The sequence below is a fragment of the Gracilinanus agilis genome, chromosome 2, assembly GCF_016433145.1.
Source record: "Gracilinanus agilis isolate LMUSP501 chromosome 2, AgileGrace, whole genome shotgun sequence".
Taxonomy (NCBI): Eukaryota; Metazoa; Chordata; class Mammalia; order Didelphimorphia; family Didelphidae; genus Gracilinanus; species Gracilinanus agilis.
In genome coordinates this window covers 715317937-715342104 of record NC_058131.1, presented here as the reverse complement: position 1 = coordinate 715342104, position 24168 = coordinate 715317937, and the positions used below count along the sequence as shown (strand labels likewise).

Below are 24168 nucleotides of genomic sequence, written 5' to 3'. Positions count from 1 at the left end.
CTTCCTCTGAATGAGGGTAGCGTTCTTTTCCATAAGTCTCTCAGAATTGTTATGGATCATTGCATTGCTGCTAGTACAGAAGTCAATTACATTCTATTTTACCACAGTGTATTGGTCTCTGTGTACAATGTTCTTCTGCCTCTGCTCCTTTCTCTCTGCATCAATTTCTGGAGGTCTTTCCAGTTGACATGGAATTCCTCCAGTTTATTATTCCTTTGAGCACAATAGTATTCCATCACCAGCAGATACTATAATTTGTTCAGCCATTCCCCAATTGAAGGGCATACCCCTGTTTTCCAGTTTTTTGCCACCACAAAAAGTGCAGCTATAAATATTTTCATACAAGTCTGTTTATCTATGATCTTTTTGGGGTACAAACCCAACAATAATATGGCTGGATCAAAGGGCATGCATTCTGGGAGATATTATGTTTAGATCAACATCTCACACCCTACACCAAGATAAATTCAGAATGGGTGAATGACTTGAATATAAAGAGGGAAACTATAAATAAGTTAAGTGAACACAGAATGGTATACTTGTCAGATCTCTGGGAAAGGAAAGACTTTAAAACCAAGCAAGAGTTAGAGAAAATTACAAAAATGTAAATTAAATGGTTTTGATTATATTAAGCTAAAAAGCTTTTGTACAAACAAAAACAATGAAGCCAAAATCAGAAGTGAAACAACAAACTGGGAAAAAATCTTTATAACAAAAAACTCTGACAGGGATCTACTTACTCAAACATACAAGGAGTTAAATCAATTGTATAAAAAATCGAGCCATTCTCCAATTTATAAATGGGCAAGAGACATGAATAGGCAATTTTCAGATAAAGAAATCAAAAGTATCAATAAGCACATGAGAAAGTGTTCTAAATCTCTAATAATTAGAGAGATGCAAATCAAAACAACTCTGAGGTATCACCTCACACTTACCAGTTTGGCTAAAAACGATAGAAGGGGAGAGTAATGAATGTTGGAGGGGATGTGGCAAAATTGGGACATTAATGCATTGTTGGTGGAGTTGTGAATGGATCCAACCATTCTGGCTGACAATTTGGAGCTATGCTCAAAGGGCTATAAAAGAATACATGCCCTTTGATTTATTTTATATAAGGCTCCTTGATCCCATAAGGAATTAAACTTTGTTTTGCCAATTTAATATTTTTTAAAAATTCGTAATTAAAATTCAGGGTCATTATAGTCTTCAAAACATTTACTTTGTATTGTTACTGCTCTTGAAACAGTTTTATCATGTTCAACAAATATTTGACATTGTGTGTTTTTTTTTTAAGAAAAGCACTTGAACTTGACACATTTGTCCGTAATATTTTCTTCTCTTTAGACCAGATGTACTGTGTAAAAATCTTATGTGACAATGTAAAATCAAATAAATAAATAAATAAATAAAGTATTTGAATTTGCTTTATTTGTCCTTTTATCTCTATTGGTTATTTCTCTGCTTCCTAAGTTTCATAGAAACAATTACAGAAGTCAAGTATTCAATTTATAAAATGTTTATTTGGATGGGAATTTGTAAGTGACTAGTCAGAAATGATGATCCTTTAAGGTCAGAATAGCATCTGGAACAATTTAAACTTCTAATGCTCTGAATTTAGAAAACTGGAAGTGGAAGTCCAATGGAAAGCTACTGATAAGTCTCTGTTATAGCAGGAGTTTTGTAAAGAGTGGGAACAAGCAGCTGATCTACTCAAAAATTAATCATTTCATTGAGATTGAAAGTGACAATTTAGGAGCAATGAAGGGTAGTATTAGCAACCCAAGAGATAACCAAAAATACTCATGCCTTCAAGAAGATGAATTCATAATCAAAGCTAAGAATTGTTCTTTACTGAATCAAACTCAGGAAAATGGTGAAAAACCATTATAGAATTAAAGCTCCCCCACATTATTTTGTCCACATTATTTTCTTGAACATGACAGTAGTATGCAAAGCTTTTCCAATAGAACACTCTTCTCTATCCTGAATTGCATATTCCTAAGCAATGAGCAATAACAATAATATGATTTGCATAGACTTTTAAGATTTGCAAAATGCTTTATATATATTATCTCAAGATCTTAACAAAGATGATACATTTCTAAGATAGATTCAGAGCTGGAGGGGTCAGGAGGGAGGGAACATGTAGAGTGACTTATGCTTACTTGAACAAGTACTACTTCTTTATTCCCCATCCATCTCTGGTTCTAATTACTTTTTTTTCTTTTTTGCTACAATTCGCTGGAGAGATTCATTCCCTTAATATAAAGGACTAAACACCTATTTAAGGGTCAGCACTTTTACTGCTCTCTAGTTCTCTCTCCCCCTCCCCACAACAACTCTCCTCAAGACTTTTACGCCTATCTCTTCCACTTCCCAAGCAGCAGAGGACATCACTTCATATATAAATGACAAAATAGAAGTCCTTAGCTTAAAGCCCACATTTCTCCTCTTTTCTACATCTTATAGTCCCTTGTTATGATCCCCTTTTATGGATTCCTTCCTTCCATTCTCTACTGAAAAGGTAACCCTTATTTATGCCTAGACCAGTGATGGCCAACCTTTGCGAGACTGTGTGATGTGTCCTGCCCTTCACTCCCTTCCAGACTGAGTGCCAAGTGCCCCACCTCTATCTCCTGCCCCCATACCTCTCTGCCTTACCCTACATAGGAGAAGAAGAAAGCACTCCCATTGCAATGCTGGGCAGAGGGGTGGGTGATGTGAAAAAATGTCATTAGCCATGGTAGACGGGGGAAAGAAGTAGCTATGCTCAAGTCCCTCTGCTTTTTTAGTGATGAACTCTGGCATGGGATGGTATGTGAGCCCACAGAGTGTGTTCTGCATGCTCTCTTTGGTACAACTGCCATAGATTCACCACCACTGGCCTAGACCATTTGTTTTGTATCTTTTGTATCTCATTCCCTCTTCTTTGTCTCCTCCAATTATCTCATTCTTCTCCTCAGCTCTCAAAATATCTTTATCTAGGTGGAAGAGGGGCTAGAGTATTGCACTTAGAGTCATAAAACCTCAATTTGAATCTTGCCAAAGATGTATAATAGTAGCAATGTGACCCTAGGCAAATAATTTAATCTTTCTCAGACTCAATTTCTCTATGTTTAATAATCATAGCTAGCACTTATATGAGGCTTTGAGCTTTTCAAAGTGCTTTATGGATATTATATTCTTTTCATCTTTAGAAGAATCCTGAGAGATAGGTGCTATTAATATCCTGCCTTTACTGATGGAGAAGTTGAAGCATAGAGCAGTTAAGAGATTTCCCCAGGATAGAATAGGTTAGTAAGTATATGAAGTTACATTTGAACTCATTTTCCTGATCCCAAGTCAAACTGGCAGGAATGTCACCATTAGCATGTATCTTGAATAGTGATTGTGAAGATAATATTAGAACATATAAAGTTCTTTGCAGATCTTAAACTATATGAATTCTAGATATTGTCAGTATTAATGACTTCTTCCCTTGTAGCCTCCAATCATATCTAAGATTTTTCATATTCTTAAATTTATCTTCACTGGACAGAAACCAACCCACCAAACAATTTTCCTATCTATCTTCTTCTCTCATTCAAATTCTTAGAAAATCCTAATCTCTGATTCTTTTCTCCTTACATCTCTACACCTATACTCTCTCTTGGGACCTCATCACTTAACTGGATCTATTGTTTTCACCAGAGTTACCAGGGATTTCTTAATTGTCAAATTTGATGGTATTTTTCAAGTTTTCACCTTAAATTTTCAGTATTTGACAGTATTGATTATTATTGTTTCTGTGTGCTTTTGAAAGCATTTTGGGGGGTTATCTTCACTGTTCTATCACATTAACTCAGTTGCCAAGTCTTGGCTTTTCTACCTTCCCAACATCTTTTCACATGTCTTGTTGGCCACTAAGTTGCCTGTCATCTCAGAATTTATGGTCCTATATTCACTTGTCTCTGCTCCCAGGACCATCACTGAAGGTCAAGTTTGTAGCATTTCTCACCTAGACTAGTACAACAGGCTTCTGGTTGATATTCCCAACTCAGTCACTTCCTTCTACAAGTCACCTTCCATCTCACTGCCAAAATAGCATATCCAAAACACTGTGTTCCCAAATCCTAGGGATTTCCTATTGCTTCTAGGATGAAATGAAGATTCCTCTTTTTGACCTTTAAGGTCCTTCACAATCCTAAGATTCTTTCAAAGCTCAATTTTCACTAGCTACAGCAATAAGCTTTTCCTGATCTCCCTCACCCCTAGTCCTGCCTCTTATTTGTTTTCCCCCAAATTACATGTAGTGTTTACCTGGTATATATATTTATAGTCACTTATATATGTAAGTGTTATTTTCTTTGTCACAATATAAGTTACTTGAGGGCAGAGGCAATTTCATTTAGATCAGTGATTCCCAAAGTTGGCGCCACCGCCCCCTGGTGAGTGCTGCAGCGATTCAGGAAGGCAGTGATGGCCACAAGTGCATTTATCTTTCCTATTATTTGCTATTAAAATGAAAAAAATTAATTTCCAGGGAGCTAAGTAATATTTTTTCTGGAAAGGGGGCGGGAGGCCAAAAAAGTTGGGGAACCAATGATTTAGATCTTTGGTTCCGTGGGGCTCAGTATATTGCTATGAGCATAGTAGTTACTGAATATGTGATTATTGGTTGATGGAGTAGTATCTGGCAAATGGTTAACTTCCCTTTGAACATCAACACTAAAGAAGGGAGGATCTACATGCTCTCCAGAAAGCCCATTTTTGTTTTAGTTTTAATTGTTAGGAAGTATTTTCCTGACATCTAGCCTAAATTTTCTACTTTGCAACTTTCATCCAGTGTTTCTAGTTCTGCCCTCTGGGGCCAAGTAGAACAAGTCTAATCCCCCTTCCACATGACAGTTTTTCATTAAAATATAAACAAAGAAGAAGAAAGAAGAATCCAGGATCTTGCAAAACACAAAGGTCATTATAGCAGCTGATCCACAAGAAAAAAGTTTGTAATCCAATTGCAAATGTTCTGTTTGTTAAGCAAGCCAGGTTGCCTGGAGCTGTCAATCAAAATATTTAGTTAAAGCATCAAATTAGCTAAAGGAAAAAAGACAGGCATACAGTAGAGTGGATAGAGTGCCAGGTCTGGAGTTAGAGAGACTCATCTTATTGAGTTCAAATCTGGCCTCAGACAATTACTAATTATTTGATTGTCATTTAATACAGTTTACCTCAGTTTTTTTATCTGTAAAATGAGCTAAAGAAGAAAAAGGTAAACCTCTCCAGTGTCTTTGTGAAGAAACCCCCAAAAGGAGGCACAAAGAGTTAAAGTAGAAATCACTTTAAAAACAATCGAAAGGCTCAAGGAATATTTCAGACTGGTAGAGATAATTTTCTCTTGGATTTATAAGTTTGGAATCACTGTCATTGAACAAAGATGAACCCATTATTTTTTTTTAAACCCTTGTACTTTGGTGTATTGTCTCATAGGTGGAAGAGTGGTAAGGGTGGGCAATGGGGGTCAAGTGACTTGCCCAGGGTCACACAGCTGGGAAGTGGCTGAGGCCAGGTTTGAACCTAGGACCTCCTGTCTCTAGGCCTGACTCTCACTCCACTGAGCTACCCAGCTGGCCCTGAACCCATTATTTTGAGAATATTCAAAATATTCATGATTATTGTTTTTAGAATTTAAATTTAGTTTTTAGATTGCCTGAGTGAATGTAATCAAGGAATTCCTTTGAAATGAACTGCTCAGTTCTCATTGTTGAGACCATTAGCCAAACTTGAGGAGTTTGGCTGGAGGACAATAGTGCCTTCAGACCACTGTTTGTGGTTCTACCCCTTCCACCACTGCCATGATCCAGGGCACCAATCCCTTTAAGGTGAACATGACCATCCCTCCTACTACCAATACCAAATGTACCCTAGGGTTAAGTTCTATGGTAGCCTCTATACCTGTGGTTCCCAAACTTTTTTGGCCTACTTCCCCCTTTCCAGAAAAAAATATTACTTAGGGCCTGCTGGAAATTGATTTTTTTTTTAATTTTTTTAATTTTTTAATTTTAATAGCAATTAATAGGAAAATTATATGTATTAATGTTTCTACCTTTTTCGTAAAATGTACCTGTGGCCATCACCATTCCTCTGGATCACTGCAGCACCCACTTTGGGAATCACTGCTCTATACTTTCCCCAGCTACAGCTACTAAAGACCCCAAAAAGAAAGTTCTCAATGCCTAAAGTCCCCAGCATCATCAAATGTTTCACCATCAGGAATTGATATTGCATGATGAATGGAAATGACACTTAACATGCTGTATCATCTGGCTTGTTGCTGCACCCTTAGGACCACTGGGCCTTCCCATCTAACAGCCAGATTCACCACTATACATGTCATACTCCTCGTTAGACTATGATTTTCTTTTGATCTAGGGTTGTCTTATTTTTCATTATGTTAACCTCAGAAAAACACAGAACTACTAAAGTAGTCAGAAAAACCAAGTCTTTAATCAAGAAAGAGATAGGCCCAGTAATTGGCCACTACCACAGAGCCCAGCGCCCAAAACTACTGAGGGTCAACAGGGATGTATCCCTGGCAGTATGCACAATGCTAGACAATTTCTTGGAAGAACAATAGAACTTAGGGAACTTCCTGTTTTTTTTTTGGTTGTTTTTTTTTTTTTTTTGACTCTTAACTTCTGTGCATTGGCTCCTAGGTGGAAGAGTGGTAAGGGTGGGCAATGGGGGTCAAGTGACTTGGCCAGGGCACACAGCTGGGAAGTGTCTGAGGCCGGATTTGAACGTAGGACCTCCTGTCTCTAGGCCTGACTCTCAATCCACTGAGCTACCCAGCTGCCCCCAACTTAGGGAACTTATATACCATTTGGGGAACTAAAGACAGGGAAGTATGATTGATTGACATTACCATGGGTACAAGGAAATGCAAGATCCAAACTACACTGACAAGATACAAACAGGCTTATGAAAGAAACCATAACCAAAGGTTGGGGTATCAGAGAGTAGTCTACTTAAATAGATACTAAAAGAATAGCACAGGTGTTGGTCTTCTTGGGAAAGGATCTCTGATACAACAGGGGAAAATTCTAAGACTAAAATGGTGCTTAGCATTTGCTTAGGGCTGCTAGCCCCACCTAAACTGGGATTATCAAGTACTTTAAGGTCTAGTGTTCAGTCTGAAACTGGTGAGTCTGAGACTTCCCTCGAGGTGAATTCTCAGGGTACAGGGGCAGAACTGGGGTCTCCATATTTCAAGTTAACATTATATACCGTCAGTATTTGACAAGGTGGTTTACACAATGAAAACATTCAATACTTAATAATGAATTTCTTCATTCCTTCATTCCTTCAGTCCTTCATTCCTTCCTCCCTTCCTTTCTTTCCTTCCTTCTTTGTTCCCTCCTTCCCTCTTTCCCTCTTTCCCTCCTTCCTTGCTTCCTTCCTTCCTTTCTTCCAAAATAATCTCTTGAAGGGCATGGACTATTTATTATTGTTGTCTTTTTGTCTCCAAAAGTCAATTTGCCAACAGAGTTTTTAGTGAGTCCTTTCTGTTTCCCAAAGCCTTTCACAGTGCTTTAAAACAGTAGGCAATTAATATGTGATTCACTGAAAGGAAAGTGAAAAATGCAGGAGAGCCATATCTCCATGCTGGAATTTAATAGAATACTATTCCCCTGAAAACTAGTTCACTTTATACCTGCTTTGGCTAAATTTACAAAGGGATTTTAAAAATAAACATTGGCCATTTGTGTTTCCTTTGTCCTGACACACAGTCTGATTTGGAATCAAATCTGTAATTTAACTCATTAGGCTTTGTACATACCTTTTCATTAAGCAGCTCTAGATTCTGAAACCTGTCATGATACTCAATAACAAGAAGAGACCTTGAGGCCTCATTGAAACCAAGGCTAGTTGAATGCATTTCAAGAAGAGGGCAGAGCTTGGGGATGCTTCTTTTTTCCCTTTCTCACTTCTTGCTTCTTCAGTGAATGATATGTCTCTAAATCCTTGAAGTTAGAGTCAAAATTAGGTTTAGAGTTAGAAATAAGGTTAGGAATGAGTTCTGCCTCCCTCCCTAGATGATAGATGCTTACTTTCCAGCTAGCTTTCTCAAGGAGAAAATAAAAAAAAAAAAAATCTCCCTTTGTCCAAATCTCAAAAATAGACACATACCTCTCCTTTCCTTGGATATAATATACCTTGTCCCAATGCTAAACCTATAACTATTCTAAGAATAGTTATCTCATTCAAGTATAAACCCAAGACAAAGAGTTATTTATATGTCTATATTATTTTAAGGATGCTTATTTCATGTTAGGAACATTGAGGAGGGTGGGGAAAGGTTGTAATGACGGAAAAACAATTCATTTTATTTTTAAATAGGAAGTTTTTAGTATTCATTGGGTGAGGTTATTTATCTTCAGAAGATATATTTCCAACAAGCAGACATCACTGAGAACATAGGACTAAACAATACTGTTTAGATATAAGATTAAGGCAAGGATAAATGCTCCTGGAATTGAAAGGAAAAGTCATGTCCTTTCTCAGCAATGATAAATTGAAGTCTCAGAATTCCTTCTCTATGACACATAGGACAAAATGGGAATGCAGCATATCTGCCCAGGATTGTTTGTTTGATAATTTTGTGTCCTTTATCCATAAGAGATTATAAATTGGGGAAAATAATTAAAAGCAATTTCCTCTAAGAAGACCTAAGGTCTGTATACAGGAGAAATTTTTAAAAAAGACAAAGGACCTACTTGTCCAAAAATATTTATAGCTGCTCTTTTTATGGTGACAAAATATTGGAAATTAAAGGTTTGTTCATCAATTGGGGAATGACTGAACAAATTGTGCTATATGGTGATAATTGCATATTATTGTGCTTGTAAAGAGTGATGAACAGGATGATGTCAAAAAGAGCTAGAAAGACCTTCATGGACTGATGTGGAGTGAATAAGCAGAACCAGGAAAATAGTATACAGAGTAATAGTAAAATATTCTAGAATAATTAACTTTGACCAATTTAGTTATTATCAGGCAGATACGAGGGACTTAAGACAAAGAATGCTATCAGCCTCCAAAGAAAGAACTGTCAAAGTCAGAATGGAGATGAAAGCATATGATTTTTCAATGTTTATTTGGGTTTAAGTTTTTGGGTTTTGGTTTTATAAGATTACTCACTTATAAAACTGAATAATATGTAAATATATTATATGATAATACATGCATAATCTAGATTGAATTGTCTGCCAGCACTGGGAGAGGAAAGAGAAGGAAGGGAGGGAGATAAGTTTGATCATACAACTTGGGAAAACTTATGTGGAAATTTATTATATGTAATTGGTAAAAAAATATCTATATCTATATGTATATATGGATATATAAAATCTAAGACCCTTGGATTAGTGATATTTCTCTCTCTTTTGCTCTTTCTCTCGCTCTCTCTCTCTCATTTTGTCTCTGACTTTCCTCATATTTTAGCCCCATCTATAGTCATGCCCATTGGAGTGAATATAACTCAACAGATAATCACATACTGATTGAACTATGATCTCACTGATTTGGGTTTACTACATTAATGGAAGTTGTATAAAGTGATGTCCCTCAATTGGGGAATGGCTGAACAAATTGTTGTGCTTGATGGTTATTGAATATCATTGTGATGTAAGGAATAATGAACAGAATGATTTCAGAGAGAGCTGGAAAGACTTACATGAACTGATGCAGAGTGAAACAAGCAGAATCAGATCATTATATAATGTAAATGCAATATTGTGGAATGATTAAATGTGATAGACTTTGCTACTAACAGCAATATAAAGATCGAGGACAATTCTGAGGGACTTCTGAAAAAGAATGCTATCCTCACTGTTGGAGTAGCAATTCAGGTGAAAACATATGATTTATCACTTATTTATTTGGGTATATATTTTGAAATTGTGGTTCCATAACATTATTTGCTTACAAAAATGAATAATATGGAAAATTGTTTTGTGTGATAATACATGCCTAACCCAGATTGAATTGGTCATCACCTCTGGAAGGGGGGGGGGAAGATGGGAGGAAAACAATATGGATCATATGACTTTGGAAAATTTATGTTGAATTTTGTTATTAAATTTTTTTTAAATAATTAAAACATAATGCAAGTTGTCACCTATTTATTATAGTCTGAACTTGATTTAGAGTAATATCCTATTAACCATTCAATTTGGAATTAAGAGAGGTATTTGGAGGCCATCCACCATTTTTTAAAGAGGATATTTTCTTAGCCAATTAGAGGAATGATATTTAATAAGAATGCAACATCAATTCACTGAGGTACAGCTTTCTTGCTTCTATGTTGTCCATGCCAGTCTTCTCATAAAAGAGAAAAAGTACAACGTCCTCCTGAACTGGATTTTGGATGTGGGCCATGAAGAAGCGGTAGGAACAGCACTAGCTTTAGTCTCCTGTGGGCCCACTTATGTTGGGAATGGCTTTAATGACTTTTGAGGGAAAAAAATAGCTTAACTTTCAGGGGAGATACTGGTCCCACCACATTCTCTGTAATTGCTTAATATGGATGAGCTGTTTTTCATAGTCTCTCATAAATTCACAACACTGAATCTACCCAGTAATCTAGGGACTGTCTTTGATTTATCTTGAAATCAAGAATATATCAATGGAATATTTAATTTCTTCACTAACACACATATACACATACACACACATGACCTGCTGAGAAACTTCACTACAGTTTTTTTGAAATTCCTTATTTGCTAAAAAATCCATACTAATTTCCTCAAGGTCACCACGTACTTCCCCACTGCTCAATATGAGATGCTCGCTGTTAACTCTTTCAAGTTTGCAACATCCTTGCATTACTTCTTTTGGACATGTAGCACCAATTGTAAAATGTTCGCATTAAAAAGATTGTGAGCAATGTCATGAAGTAGAACATGGAGTTGGATCCATTAATAGCTGAAACCACCAGTATGACTTGACATGGTCTCAATTATTCCATAACTGAAATCATCCCTGCAGTCCTTGTTGGGAGAGATCTTCATAAGATGAAGAAATATTTATATTAAGTATAATGAATAGTATATTTTTCTTCATTTTGAACTATTAGTTTTCTGAAAAGTCAGCCATAATTGGTTTTAATGTATTAGTTGGCTATGTTTAAAAGAACATCTTTTTTAAAAAAATTCATCTTTCTAGCTTTTGGGAAAATCCTTAATAAATTTAACTTCCTCCAATGGCATTCTCAGGATAATTATTATCAGCTCCATTGAGTGGATACAGATGATAGTGATCTCTCAACATTATTAAATGCGTGTCATCTTCAAATCTATTATTAAAAACTGACTAGTATGTCACCCTCCCCATCCCTCACATAGACAACAGGTACCTGAGACTATGACTTCTTAGCATTGAATTTGTATCAGGACTGATTTGTTCAAAAGTTAAATTATTAATTAATCCCTCCCCTCCCAAACCTGAAAAATGTTGATTGATTTGACAGGGTACCATGGCCAATCAGTTGTTGATGAAAAAGTGAGACTTTTAGATAAGAATCAGCTCTTTCTACACACCATTAAGAGAAACTTCATCAAAGCTCATATTGTACCTATGCTGAAGTTTAAAATGATGAAGAGGAATCATGCTGTTCAAGATTCATTATTGCTTATGCTCTAAAAACATAACAGAGTCTTTTGTATTTACAATTGGCTCAGGAGGTTTAAAATAATTAGCTTCCTAGCATATTTCTCCAATATCTTGGAAGCTAACTTTCATTGTTGCCTTTCAATACCTTAGATACATAATTTTGGGTGGATGCGTGAATTCTGTTTTTAGATGTTTAGCAGCATAGTGAAGTCAAATACTACATAATTTAAAATGTAAATGGAATTGGCCATTAAATTGCTATTAAATGACTAATCTTCATTTTCAGAAATTAGCTTCTTAAATTCAGGATGAAGTCCTGGATTTTGAGTAGAATAATCTGGAGTCAAATTCTGATTCACCTACTTACTCCCTTTGTGACCTTGGTCAACAAGTCATCCCATCCGCTCCTTGGTAAATGGGGAGTTTGGATTAGATAATCTTTAAGTTTTCAGCAAATTAGTCATCCTATAAGGGGAATGTGGCCAGCTGGAATGGATATCATGAATACATGTCACCACAGATATTTAGGAAAATTAGTAAGACATTCATTTTTCTTAAGAGGTCTCAAACTCAAGGTCTTAATGATAGTTCTGTTTTTAAATATCTCTGTCTTGGTGATTTTTGATTCCTCTCATAAGTAGTTATTAGAAAGACAACCAGAGTGGGTTAAAACTGGCCAATTTTGTTGTCTACTCTTTGAGAGAGGGTTTAAGAGAGCTCTTCTGACCACAGACAGGCTACAATTGCCTTTGAGGTCAGAATTAGGTATTAGAAGTATCTGGTAGAACAATATACAACATCATTAAAACAGTGCTTTAGTCTCCGAAAAAATATTTTCAAATTTTCATTTGGGCTCAGAAGATTAGCTTCTTAATGGACACATGAATATGGTATTGAATATATTAATTCATCTTTGTTAGTTTTTGCCCATGGAATATTGTTCTTTATAACACATTTCTTTGCATTGAACATCCATGATTAAAACATTCACAACAATGGAGCTGTGATTCCCTTTTAGTTTTAGTACTATGATATTTCTTGTGACTGTTACATTCTCCTGATGGCTCACATCAATGTTCCTCCCTAATTTCATTCCATTATAATTATATCTTTGTTATGTGCAAAAGAGTCTCTCCTCCTTCTGCTTGGTATCTCCCCCATCAGTCATTGCCCAGTCAGATTATCCATTAACCTTTCAACAGAAGTCATGTTCTTTATTTCTTAAATTATTTTACTCTCAAAACTCCCTTAGATTTTCCATGTATCTGACATAGGTATATTTTTTTTAAAAGGGCAGTGAATATGTAAAATGATGGAATAGTGTAGGTTATTTTAGCCATTTCTCTCAGAGCTGACCTCTCAATTTTATGGAACGTAATACTGTATGATTCTGACTATCCCATCATAGATGGCTTATAACTTGAAATTTACAGATATCTGTGGCAGATTAGTGGCTATAGGGAGGCTACGATTATTATTATTTTGACCATCTAATTCAACAATTCAATTTACTTTTAAAATGTATGTTTTAGGGGCAGCTGGGTAGCTCAGTGGAGTGAGAGTCAGGCCTAGAGACAGGAGGTCCTAGGTTCAAACCCGGCCTCAGCCACTTCCCAGCTGTGTGACCCTGGGCAAGTCACTTGACCCCCATTGCTCATCCTTACCAATCTTCCACCTATGAGACAATACACCGAAGTACAAGGGTTAAAAAAAATAAAAATAAATAAAATGTATGTTTTAAATACCTATTACTCTCAAAACCCTGTGATAAGTGTTGAGATAGGAAAAACACCACCCCTACCCCCAAAAATAACTTTAACTTTTAAGGATATTTGGTATAAATGCATATAGATAAGTAAAATCAAAAGATTTATTACTTGTATTTACCAACAATGCAACTGCAAGAAGCAGCATTGACAAGCATTGACAACTAGAAAATTAGAAAATGTTTCCTACAGAGAGTGGCATCTGAGCTATAATTTGCCCTTCTGAAAAGAAATTAAAAATAAAATATGCAGAAATTCTAAAAGGATCTCTTACCCAGTGACATTTTTATATAATTTATTTCTGAAATTCTTCATCGAGTCCAGAGAATTACAATTGAGCATGTGGCCAGTTCACACTAGAAGATTTAAGAATGTCTACATGCATTTTGGTGGTTTCTTTGAATAAGCAGAAGAGGAATCATGGCGGAGATAATCATCCTCACAGTTAAGATAAGCTAAACTATAAATGCTACATATGTGTTTTGGAGCCAGGGAGACCTCAGTAGTGTATGATTTAGAATTTCTGGTGCTCTATTTAGAGCTATTTGAGATTCATTGGAGCTTTAATGACACACTTCCTGTGGACACTTGGAAAACTACATTTTCCATGGTCCAATGGGTTTCCTGTTTTGGATGACATCTTCAAGGCAAAGCCAGGCTTTAAATATTGGGAAGTTGGTTTTGACTTCCTCTTTGCTACCTGAGCACTCTCCCTGGGGACATAGAGGAGTAGGGAAGGTACAGAACGTAATGGTGGGGGCAGCAACTTGAATTTTTTACTGGTGCATGGTCGATTTTATTCTATCAAAATGAGGCCTAAATAAAATATTAGTTTTCCTCATAATATCAGCCTTCATCATTTTTAAAAATAACAGTAGAAAACCTGGCCTTAAATACTTACTATATGACCCTGGGCAAGTAACTTAACCTATTTTTGCTTCAGTTTCTTCATCTGTAAAATAGGAATAATAAAACACCTTTTAGGATTGTTATGTAGATATAACATGATAATTATAAATATATTAGTATAGTACTTGGGACATAGTCATAATATAAATATTAGTTATGTAAGGGGACAAGTTCCTCTACCTTAAAATTGTTCCTAAGGTATTTTTCTATCATACAGTATAGGGAAATGTTGTGATAATTTGGAAGAGGGACATGAGCAGTTCTAATTTTTTTTCCCCAGCAAACCATCTTCCATACAATGTATTTACCACAATGATGCATTCTATTGAGGGGCCCTTCACTTACATGTTTCTCATTGTTGAACTTTTGCCATTAAAAATATGGATGATTTCTCTATATTTGCTAGCTTTTCAATATATCATCTTAAATTTCTTTAACCTACTCAAGGTTGTGATTTTTTTCACATATTGACTGTTTAACCTTGAGTAAGTCACTTAACCAATCAAGATTCTATGCAATTTTCTAAGGCTATAAATTGCTGAATTGTTTTTAATCTGCAGGGATGGAAGAAATTTCTTCACTGAGAGCTTCCTGCATTAATGAGATAAGTTACCTGTATCCAGCATCAAAAACAAATGGGAGATTTATCAAGATCCATAATGGAACTATTAGACTGAGCTCTGATGCAGTCTAGTAAGACTTCCTCCAGAGGGAGATAAGGAGTTAAGTAGACAGAAATAGCTAGAATGGCCAATGTGTCCATAAGTTGTTTGTTTTTTTTCCCACATTGATCCCTGGTTTCCATCCTAATCTCAAACATAATTGTTCAATTCAGCAGTGATTGGCATATTTATCAAGGGAGAGATCCAACTCCTACATGCCATTGAATATAAATCAGTGATTGTCCCGACCATCTTGGGTCATTGCAAATCTGCTTACAATTCCAGCCAGAACTTATTTCTGGGGATTCTTATGAGTTCTTCCAATAACTTCTGGGACAAACTGGACACTTGAACAACACAGAGATCCAGGCAGCAGTACAAGCTTCTAGATATTATTTTTGTGTATAGTTGTGCCATGTATTTGTGTGTTTTAAAATTTTGTACCCCGGGGACTTCATTTCCCAGCATTTTTAAATCTTCCTAGGGTTCCCTTTTCTTGGGTCCCTGTGTTGCTGTGGTCCTTGCAGGTGTTTTTTTTTTAATATAAATTTCCTGAAACCCATGCTATGGGGGCTTTTCTTTGGCTCAAGAATGGCAGGCTTTTGGGGCTCTAATCTTTACTCTGCTCACTTGGCTGAAGGAACCCCTTTCTCTCTCACTTTGTTGTTATTCAATCCTATGAATTTAAATACTTGGAGAATTCATTTTTAGTCATATTATTGTTTGGATTGTTCTAAGAATCAAAAGATATAGCATATATAATGTAATTTGCTTTATATATCTGAGGTCACCACCATCATCATAACCATCAATTCTAGTCATTATACCAACTGAGTGTAAAGCTTTGTCTCTGTTCTTTGAAGTCACAGTCTGGATTTTGATTAACCCAAACTTTGTATTTCCTCATTTATTTAGAAAGGGACTTTGCAAATTAATAATATATAAAGTAAGATTAATTACATTATTGTTATTAATAAATGTGCCTAATAAATATTAGTTAATTGGGGGAATGAATGAATGGAAGATTCGAGGAAAAATATATCTATCTAAATCCTAGGATTGTGAAAATGGTCCAGATAATTTGGAAAGGTTGCTACTGGAGGTAGGGAAAATTTTGTTCTGCCCTGGATCAGCCTTGGCTATATCAGTTTTCAAAGTGCAGGAAAGCTATGCCGTTCAGAAATTCAGTGAACAGAACTAAGACATCATCCCCAAGAGTAATTCTTGGAGATTTGCTGTGGTTCCTCCTACTGAAAACCTTCTGTCATATAAACTTGGAACACATTGTTGATCTTGTGTTCTCAAAATAGGGGACACCTGCTAGCAAGGTGAGGGTTAGTTTGGGCACTCAGAAAAGAATCTGACTGTTGACCAGCACCATTGCATATACTCTTAGAAGCAGTATAGTGAAAGTAAAAGGCACTATGACTGGGAACAGTGTGATTCAGTGAAAAGAACAATGGTTTGACATCAAAACACCTCCAACCCAATGCTAATGTCTTCCTTCAGAAATTATCTCCAGTTTAGCATATTTACATATAAGCAAATGTTTCTATATACACATAGACATAATATATATGCATGCATGTGTTTGTGTACAAATATATGTAAATGATTGTGTATGAATAACATACATTTATGTACATTTATATGTACATATGTATAATTTATACATAGTCATTGTACCTCAATCTCATTGGATTGTAAACTTCTCTATGATTTTTTTCTCTTTATTTCCCTTAATTGCATTGCTGAATAATAGAACTACTTTCCAGTGGTAGTACTGACTTTGCCACTTCCAAAACAGGTGTAGCCAAGGCTGAGCCAGGGCAGAACAAAGTTATTTCCACTTTTTCCAGAACTTAACACCATATCTAGAACACAGTAGGCGATTCATAAATGCTGGTTGATTTCCTATAGTATGAAGAGTATGAGATCTGTAGGAATAAGAAGACTACTCACAGTCCATCGAAATTACAAATTGACAAATTATTATAGCATGTTAGAGATAGGTTAAAATCTTAAATCCTACCAATTTGTAGTTATTGCTATATACAAAATATTTGGCTGAAATAGGAAGGAAATACACAACTTAATACAGCTATATCCCAAGGCTGGCCCTCTTTAATACCTGCCTGTACTATTGCAATGGACTTCTTTTTTTGTTATTTGAAAAAAATAATAAAGTAAGTAAATAAGTAAGAATCTTTTCCCAGGGTTACATGATTCATATTCTTTCCCTCCACTCCTCCCACCCCTCTCCTGTAGACAAAGAGCAATTCCACAGAGTTTTACATGTGTCATTGATCAAGACCTATTTCCATATTATTAACATTTGAACTAAGGTGATCTCTTAGAGTCTACATCCCTAATCATATCCCCTTCGACCAATGTGATCAAGCAGTTGTTTTTCTTATGTGTTTCTACTCCCACAGTTCTTCCTCTGAAATGTGGACAGCATCTTTCTCATAAATCCCTCAGGATTGTCCTGGGTCACTGCACTGCTGCTAGTAGAGATGTCAGTTACATGTGATTATGCTACAATGTATCAGCCTCTGTGTTGTGTAAATAGAATTAGCTCAAGCTCATTCATAGTTAAAACTGTAACCACCAGAGATGATGTCATCCCCACCTCCCTTAGTGGGGAGGGGAGATGGGTTACCCACAGGGGACAATAAGTAACAAATCAAGAACAAGGGACTGCCCTTTGGGCAGTCCAAAACAATGTTGAGGCTGCTATTTGTCCACTTGAATTAGTGATGGGTCCAGGAAGTGACAGAAGATGCTATCAGTCAAGCATGTTGGTAACTTCCTGTTGAGGCAGTTCGTGCTTTGAACTTGGTACAGAAGGATCTCTAGTGAGACCTCAGGTGGCTTCCCTCTGAATTGTCACATCTGTAAGTTAGGCTGACTTCCTTTCGCCTACCTTGGCGTTTCCAGAGTCTCTACCTCAAGGAGGGTTCTTTGCCTCTCTAATTGCTAAGGCCTTGTAGCTAGTAGCCTAATTTAATCAATCTCTTAACTCTCACCCAGTCTGGACCTCTGCTGGTCCAGAACAGAGTTTTTCTCTCTTTCCCTACCTTCAACCTTCCTAATTGTAAATAAACTTTCATAAAAGCCATCCTGACTTGGGTCTATTTTAATTATGGAATCATTCTAGATCAAATTGATTCCTGGATACCATACCTTAAATATATACATATATAAATATCAAATTTCCCTTCTTACAGAGTACAACTTTTTCCTGGTTCTTCTCCTTTCACTCTGCATCACTTCCTGGAAGTCATTCCAGTTCACATGGAATTCCTCCAGTTCATTATTCCTTACAGCACAGTAGCATTCCATCACCAACAGATCCCACAGTTTGTATTCCCCTATCAAGGAACACCCCCTCATTTTCCAGTTTTTTGCTACCACATAGAGCACAGCTACAAATATTTTTGTACAAGTCTTTTTCCTTATTATCTCTTTGGGGTGCAAACCCAGCAGTGATATGGCTGGATCAAAGGGCAGGCAGTCTTTTAGTGCCCTTTGGGCATAGTTCCAAATTGCCATCCAAAATGGTTGGATCAATTCACAATTCCACCAGCAATGCATTAATGTCCCAATTTTGTCACATCTCTCCTCCAATATTTATTACTTTCCTTTGCTACCATTTTAGCCAATATGCTAGGTATGAGGTGGACTTCTGATAGATTTCCATGATTTCAGCCTCACCCGTCCCTAAACAATTCTCCCCACCCAATTACCAATTAAACTAAGAAAAAATATAAATTTTTTCCTTTTGCTATTTAAGCCTTTCCAAACAGTCATCTTGAAATCTGGAGAGCCCAAGTCTGCTCCTGTCCCCTAAGAACTCACCCTAAGGGAAGTCCCAGACTTGCCCTTTTCAGACAGAATAATAGATTTAAAGGTAGACCTAATCAGATGTTAAATACCCTTTTGTCCTAGTAGTTTCTCCCTTTGTTTCAAGGTCCTCTCCTAGGAAGCCCAGCCTTTGGCCCTTCCCTTTTGTATCCATTGTAAAGCATCAGCCTCTCATAGGTAATCCTGTCTGGAGCTTCCCATTTCTTTGTAGCCTTGGTAATACCAATCAATGTTCCCCAAGAAGTATATAAGTTCCCCAAGTTCTATTGTTGTTTGGAGAAATCAAGTATGATCCAAGTGTAGCCCCTGAGTTTTTGGTGCTGGGCTCTGTGATAGTGGGCCATTACTGGATCTATCTCTTTCCCAATTAAAGACTCATTTTTTCTGACTACTTTAGTAGTTTTGTGTTATTTCTAAGTTAACACCAACCTGTTTCCTATCACTCTCCTTCTTATAGTTTATGGTGCTTTCAAACTCTTCAAGATATTTCCTGACTCAAGCTTGGAATTCACTACTTCCTCACTGTAGTTTCTTAGAATTCCTAGTTTCCTCTGAAGCTCAGCTGAGGATCCATGTCCCATGTGAAACATTTTTTTGATCTTTGCCCCAATTCCTGCTTTTATCTTTGGGACCCAACAGGGAGATCTGAAGCCTCTTTCACAGAGAAGACATTTAAATATTTGAACAGCTATTAGGTCTTCTTGCTCTAGCCTTGGTTTTCTCTTTTCCTGAAGAAACGGCTCTTGTTTCAGCAAAATATTTTAATATGGTCTAATTTCAAAGAGAGTGCTTTCCTCTGACAACTCCCTATTTATCAGACCTTCTTTAAGCCATCATGACCAGAATTGAACACAATATCACAGATGTAGACTGACCAAGACATAGTATGGTGTGACTATCATTTCTCTAGTTCGGGGCCATGCTTCTCTTAAACCAGAAATGGCCAACCTGTTGAGCTTGGTGTGTCAAAATTTGCCAAGAAAACGAGCATAACTCAAGTGGTGTGTCACTTTGAGAAAAACAAAAACAAAAACATAATTTCACTATATTTATAGTTTAAATAACAAAAATATATAATTTTAACATATAACTGTATTTAATAAACCAAAACAGGTAAATTAATATAAGTAGAATTGTCATCTATAGTGCACAGAGTGTCTACACTACACTACAGCAAATGTTTCATCCTTGGCATGCGGCCCCATACTTCTCTGTATGCGGTCACATGCAGTCAAGTGTCATCGAAATGGCACTGACACGTGTGTCATAGCTTTGCCGTCACCATCTTAAACAGCCCAAGACTGTATTAATTTTGTGAATGACATTTCATATTGCAGAATCCATTCAATAACTCATCCAACAAATATTTCATAACTAATTCCAATATACCAGGTACCATGCTCTCTTCTGGGAGTATAGAGACAAAGACAAAACAACCCCTGCCTTCAAAGAGCTTTCATTCTAGTGGGAGAACATTGCATATGGATAAAATTGAATAGAGTTAAGTAAATATAAGATTCACGTGAAATAATTTTCATGGTAGGAAAATGAAGTTGGTGGTCAAGGAGAGCATCTAAGTTAAGCTTTCTGTATAAAGCATCCCTTGAGCTTTCATTCACTAAAATACATGGATCTCTCCAACAAACAATTCTTCAACCATATCTCTGCTACTGGGGAAATAGTCATAGTGATTAATTCACAATCACACACTAGTATGACATCCTAACTATTATCATTTAGAGATTTCAGAGTTAAATTTTCAAAATGGCAAATATCCAAGTACTTTCTGTGCTTGTCCATTAAAATAAACCCCTATAGCAGGAAGTGGTTGCAGGATAAAGAAACAAAGATTCCACTATGTGGATTTTATAGCCAAAGAATAACTGCTTTTTTAAAAATAGCCTTAAGGTCATTGTTAAAGCATATTTATTAGAATTTCACTCACCCCATCTGGTCTGCCATCATGTGCAGTCACTATCAAAATGTAGCGGTCTGTGCTTTCTCTGTCCAGTGCTTTTGCCAAAGTTAGAATTCCAGTGCTAGTAGGAGAGAAAAGTCAATAGGGAAAATGCATATAATTAGAAAAGTTGACAACTATTAAAATTAATTAAATTGAGTAAATTTTATATATCTTTCCATTTTTGTACAAATTAAGTGTTTCAGATTTGCTTTTTGGAGAAGAATATTGATAGTCACTTCTACAAAGAAAAGCATTCTTGATGTTAAAGACCTAGTTTCAAGTTTCAACTCCTATAATTACCAGCTCTATGACGTTGGACAAATTGCTTCATCATTCTGAATTTCATCAGAATTTGATAATTATCCGTTTATACAGCTAGAAAGAGCATTACCCACATTATTCAATTTAATCATCTTTAAAACTCAATAAGGTTGCCACTAGCTGGATGAAATTATAAATAGATACAGATTATATATTTGTATAAATTTTATAATTTTATATCTATAAATCTATATCTACCACCTCACCTACCCCCAAATTCATATTAAAGTCTTCAAGTATCAAAGTATATGTTGATTTAATGTAGGGAGTCTAATCATGTTCTTCATTATTCTCTGCAACAGATATTTTGAAAAGACCCAAGGTGACCAAATATATGAAATGACATTTTTATTGCCTTTTGACCCAAGGAAACCAAATCTGCCAAATCCCATCCTTGCTTGTCTAAGAACTTACCTTCCCATATCTATTCAAACATATTTCTGTTAGTTTATTTTGTTTACACTGAGAGCATTAATTTCAGTATGATTCACTTCCTCCCACAAAATGCCCTTTCTTTGGTTATTGGATAAGAATTCAATATTTAGAAGATCAATTACAGAGTTGTAAGTTTATAAATGGTGTAAAATTTGATTACTAGAACCACATGCCCTACTTCCTTCCATCTCTCTGTTATGAAATTTATAGCAGTAGAAGAAGGCCACACACCCAGAGCTATTTTGCCATTTTTTTCCCCCATGGGTGGTTGTAATCAAAAAATTCATCATCATAAGCCAAGAGTACTAGTGATGAGATTATCTAGATTTGGCTAGGCTTTTCCTCTGAAAATGGACTCAACCCATTGCCTGGAAAATCTAATGATGATACAAAATTTGGAGAAATGGATGGAGAAAGGAGAAATGATAATATACATTCATGTGTTTTTTTTCTTCCTCCTAACTTTTATAGTCAATTATCTAAACATCTCCTTGATCAACTATAAGATTATTTTACTGAGATAAATGCCAAATATTTTCCTCCTTATTTTCCTTGACATTGGATCCTGTCAAAAAGAAAGTCAGAGTTTTTCATGGCTTGTTGCTCAAGATAGATTTTCCTTTGCTTCAGATGAGTGACATGACCTAATTCTCTATAATCTAACTGGTGCTTTTCTTTGATTTAAAAAATAAAGGCAACTTAAAACCAGTTCAAAATAATGAATAAAAAATATGTCTTAGAAAGAAGCATTAAAGATAATGGCCTTGCTGCATAAAGGAAAAAGCTTTCACTTATAGTAAATGTTTTAAATGGAATATTTCTGAATATCAGATTTCTGTTATGTCAAGCCTATTTCTCTATGCATTCCCTTTTTATTTAATCATATAATTTGCTTTATTAATATTATTTGTCATATTTATTGTTATCCTTTTGTTGAATTAATATTTTCTCACTCTTTCCTTTAGGCTGTCAAATTGTAAGTAAGTTCATCTGGGGGTTGAGAAGAGATATATTATATCTTGTAACTATTTAAATCTTAGGTAGACCATATAAACTCTCAACTTCTTACTCCTAGTTCCCATTCTCCCAAATTATTCTCAGGTTCTATAGTAAGACTATAGCTCCTTTCCAGGCTGATAGAAATGTCTTTGAGGAAACCAGTGATTCTCATATGCCATCAGCTAAAGTCCCCATTGGTGTGCCTCCTAAGATTTTTTCCTTGAGAATCATTTTAATTCCTTGTCTAAAGTACCTTTTTAAAAAGATATAAGTTGTGATAGGACTAATCTCTTCTGGCAACAAGCGCAGTTAGATTTTTCTCTAAAAGTTGATAAATCTGGGACTTGATTGTCTCAGTGATGGACCAAGACTCCAGTTGTGGCTCCACTGACAACTTCCTGGTAGACTGCTGGTATCGATTTATTTCCTAGTTACTCAAGGGTCCAAAAGACTCATTCATGTGGGTCTGGTGACCATCAGACTTTGTGGATGTCCCAAGATAATGTGAGTCACTACAACCTGTCCTCAAGGCCAGACATTTTTTCATATAGATAGGGTAGTATCTGTCTACTGAAAATAAGTCCTACTGAATCATTAAGTAGATATTCAACCTCCATTCATTAACTATTAGCTCACCTATGAGTACCTCATTTTATCCTAACACCAAACATGAACCAGTAGGTTGTCAGCATCAAGCTATTCCTAACAGACTATTTACTTAATACAGTAAGAACAGTGGATGCAAAAGTTCTCACTAAAAATCTGTGAAACATCCTTCTATCAATACGTACAGAATTTACAGATAGTGGGCTCAAGATTAGAAAACAAATATATATAAAAGATTACAGAAAACACTGAAATCCTCCTGTTTTATGGTATAAACCAGAAGATTTCCTAAAGTATAGTGTCATTTCTTTGCTCATCTCCTGTTAAGGTTATGAATATTTGGTCACTCTTTTCTTGGCTTCCAATATATATATACTGAAGTCTATATATACTCATATATATACATATATATATGTATATATATGTATATATATATATGCACATACTCCACACATACTGATGTAGAGATGATATGAAGACATATATGGAAATATATGAAGTCCCCCTCATTCAGATCTTTCAAAGGTCACAAATGTCATCCTCCAGACAAAGATGGTATAAGGAATGTGGGGGAGAGACAACATGACCAAAGCTGAAGAAAAATCCTTTTCTTCCCTCTTCCTCCTGTCTAAAGGGATTTTTCTGGAAGTCCATTTTATCCCCATACCTCTCAAATTACTCTGGCTCCAAATTAGCTTGATAATTTAAAGAGGACCTCTGGTCAGAGAACAAATTTCCTAAGCCTATCAAGAAGTGTCTTCTTACTCAAAGTTGTTCTAATTCCATAGGACCCATTTTTGCTTCTGCAGTGATATTAGAAAGGTGGCACAAAAGAGGGAAGTGAAGAGATGAAGGTTGAGACCATCTATCAATATTTATTTAACTCAGTCCTGAAAGTATGTAATTGTGGGCAATTCACTTAACATCCCAAGTGATAGGAAACTTGGAGACTATAAGCAACAGACGTGTGTGTGTGTGTGTGTGTGTGTGTGTG

At 36.0% G+C, this 24168-nt stretch overlaps 1 protein-coding gene across 1 annotated transcript in view; it reads right to left on the bottom strand.

Annotated features, from left to right (window-relative positions):
- The window catches only part of PCDH15 (protocadherin related 15), a 660961-nt gene that overhangs the window by 323356 nt on the left and 313437 nt on the right, over window positions 1-24168 (bottom strand). Inside the window, exon 15 of the mRNA XM_044660331.1 lies at window positions 20799-20892. Coding sequence (XP_044516266.1) covers window positions 20799-20892 — 94 coding nt within the window. The remainder of the gene's footprint in view (window positions 1-20798; window positions 20893-24168) is intronic.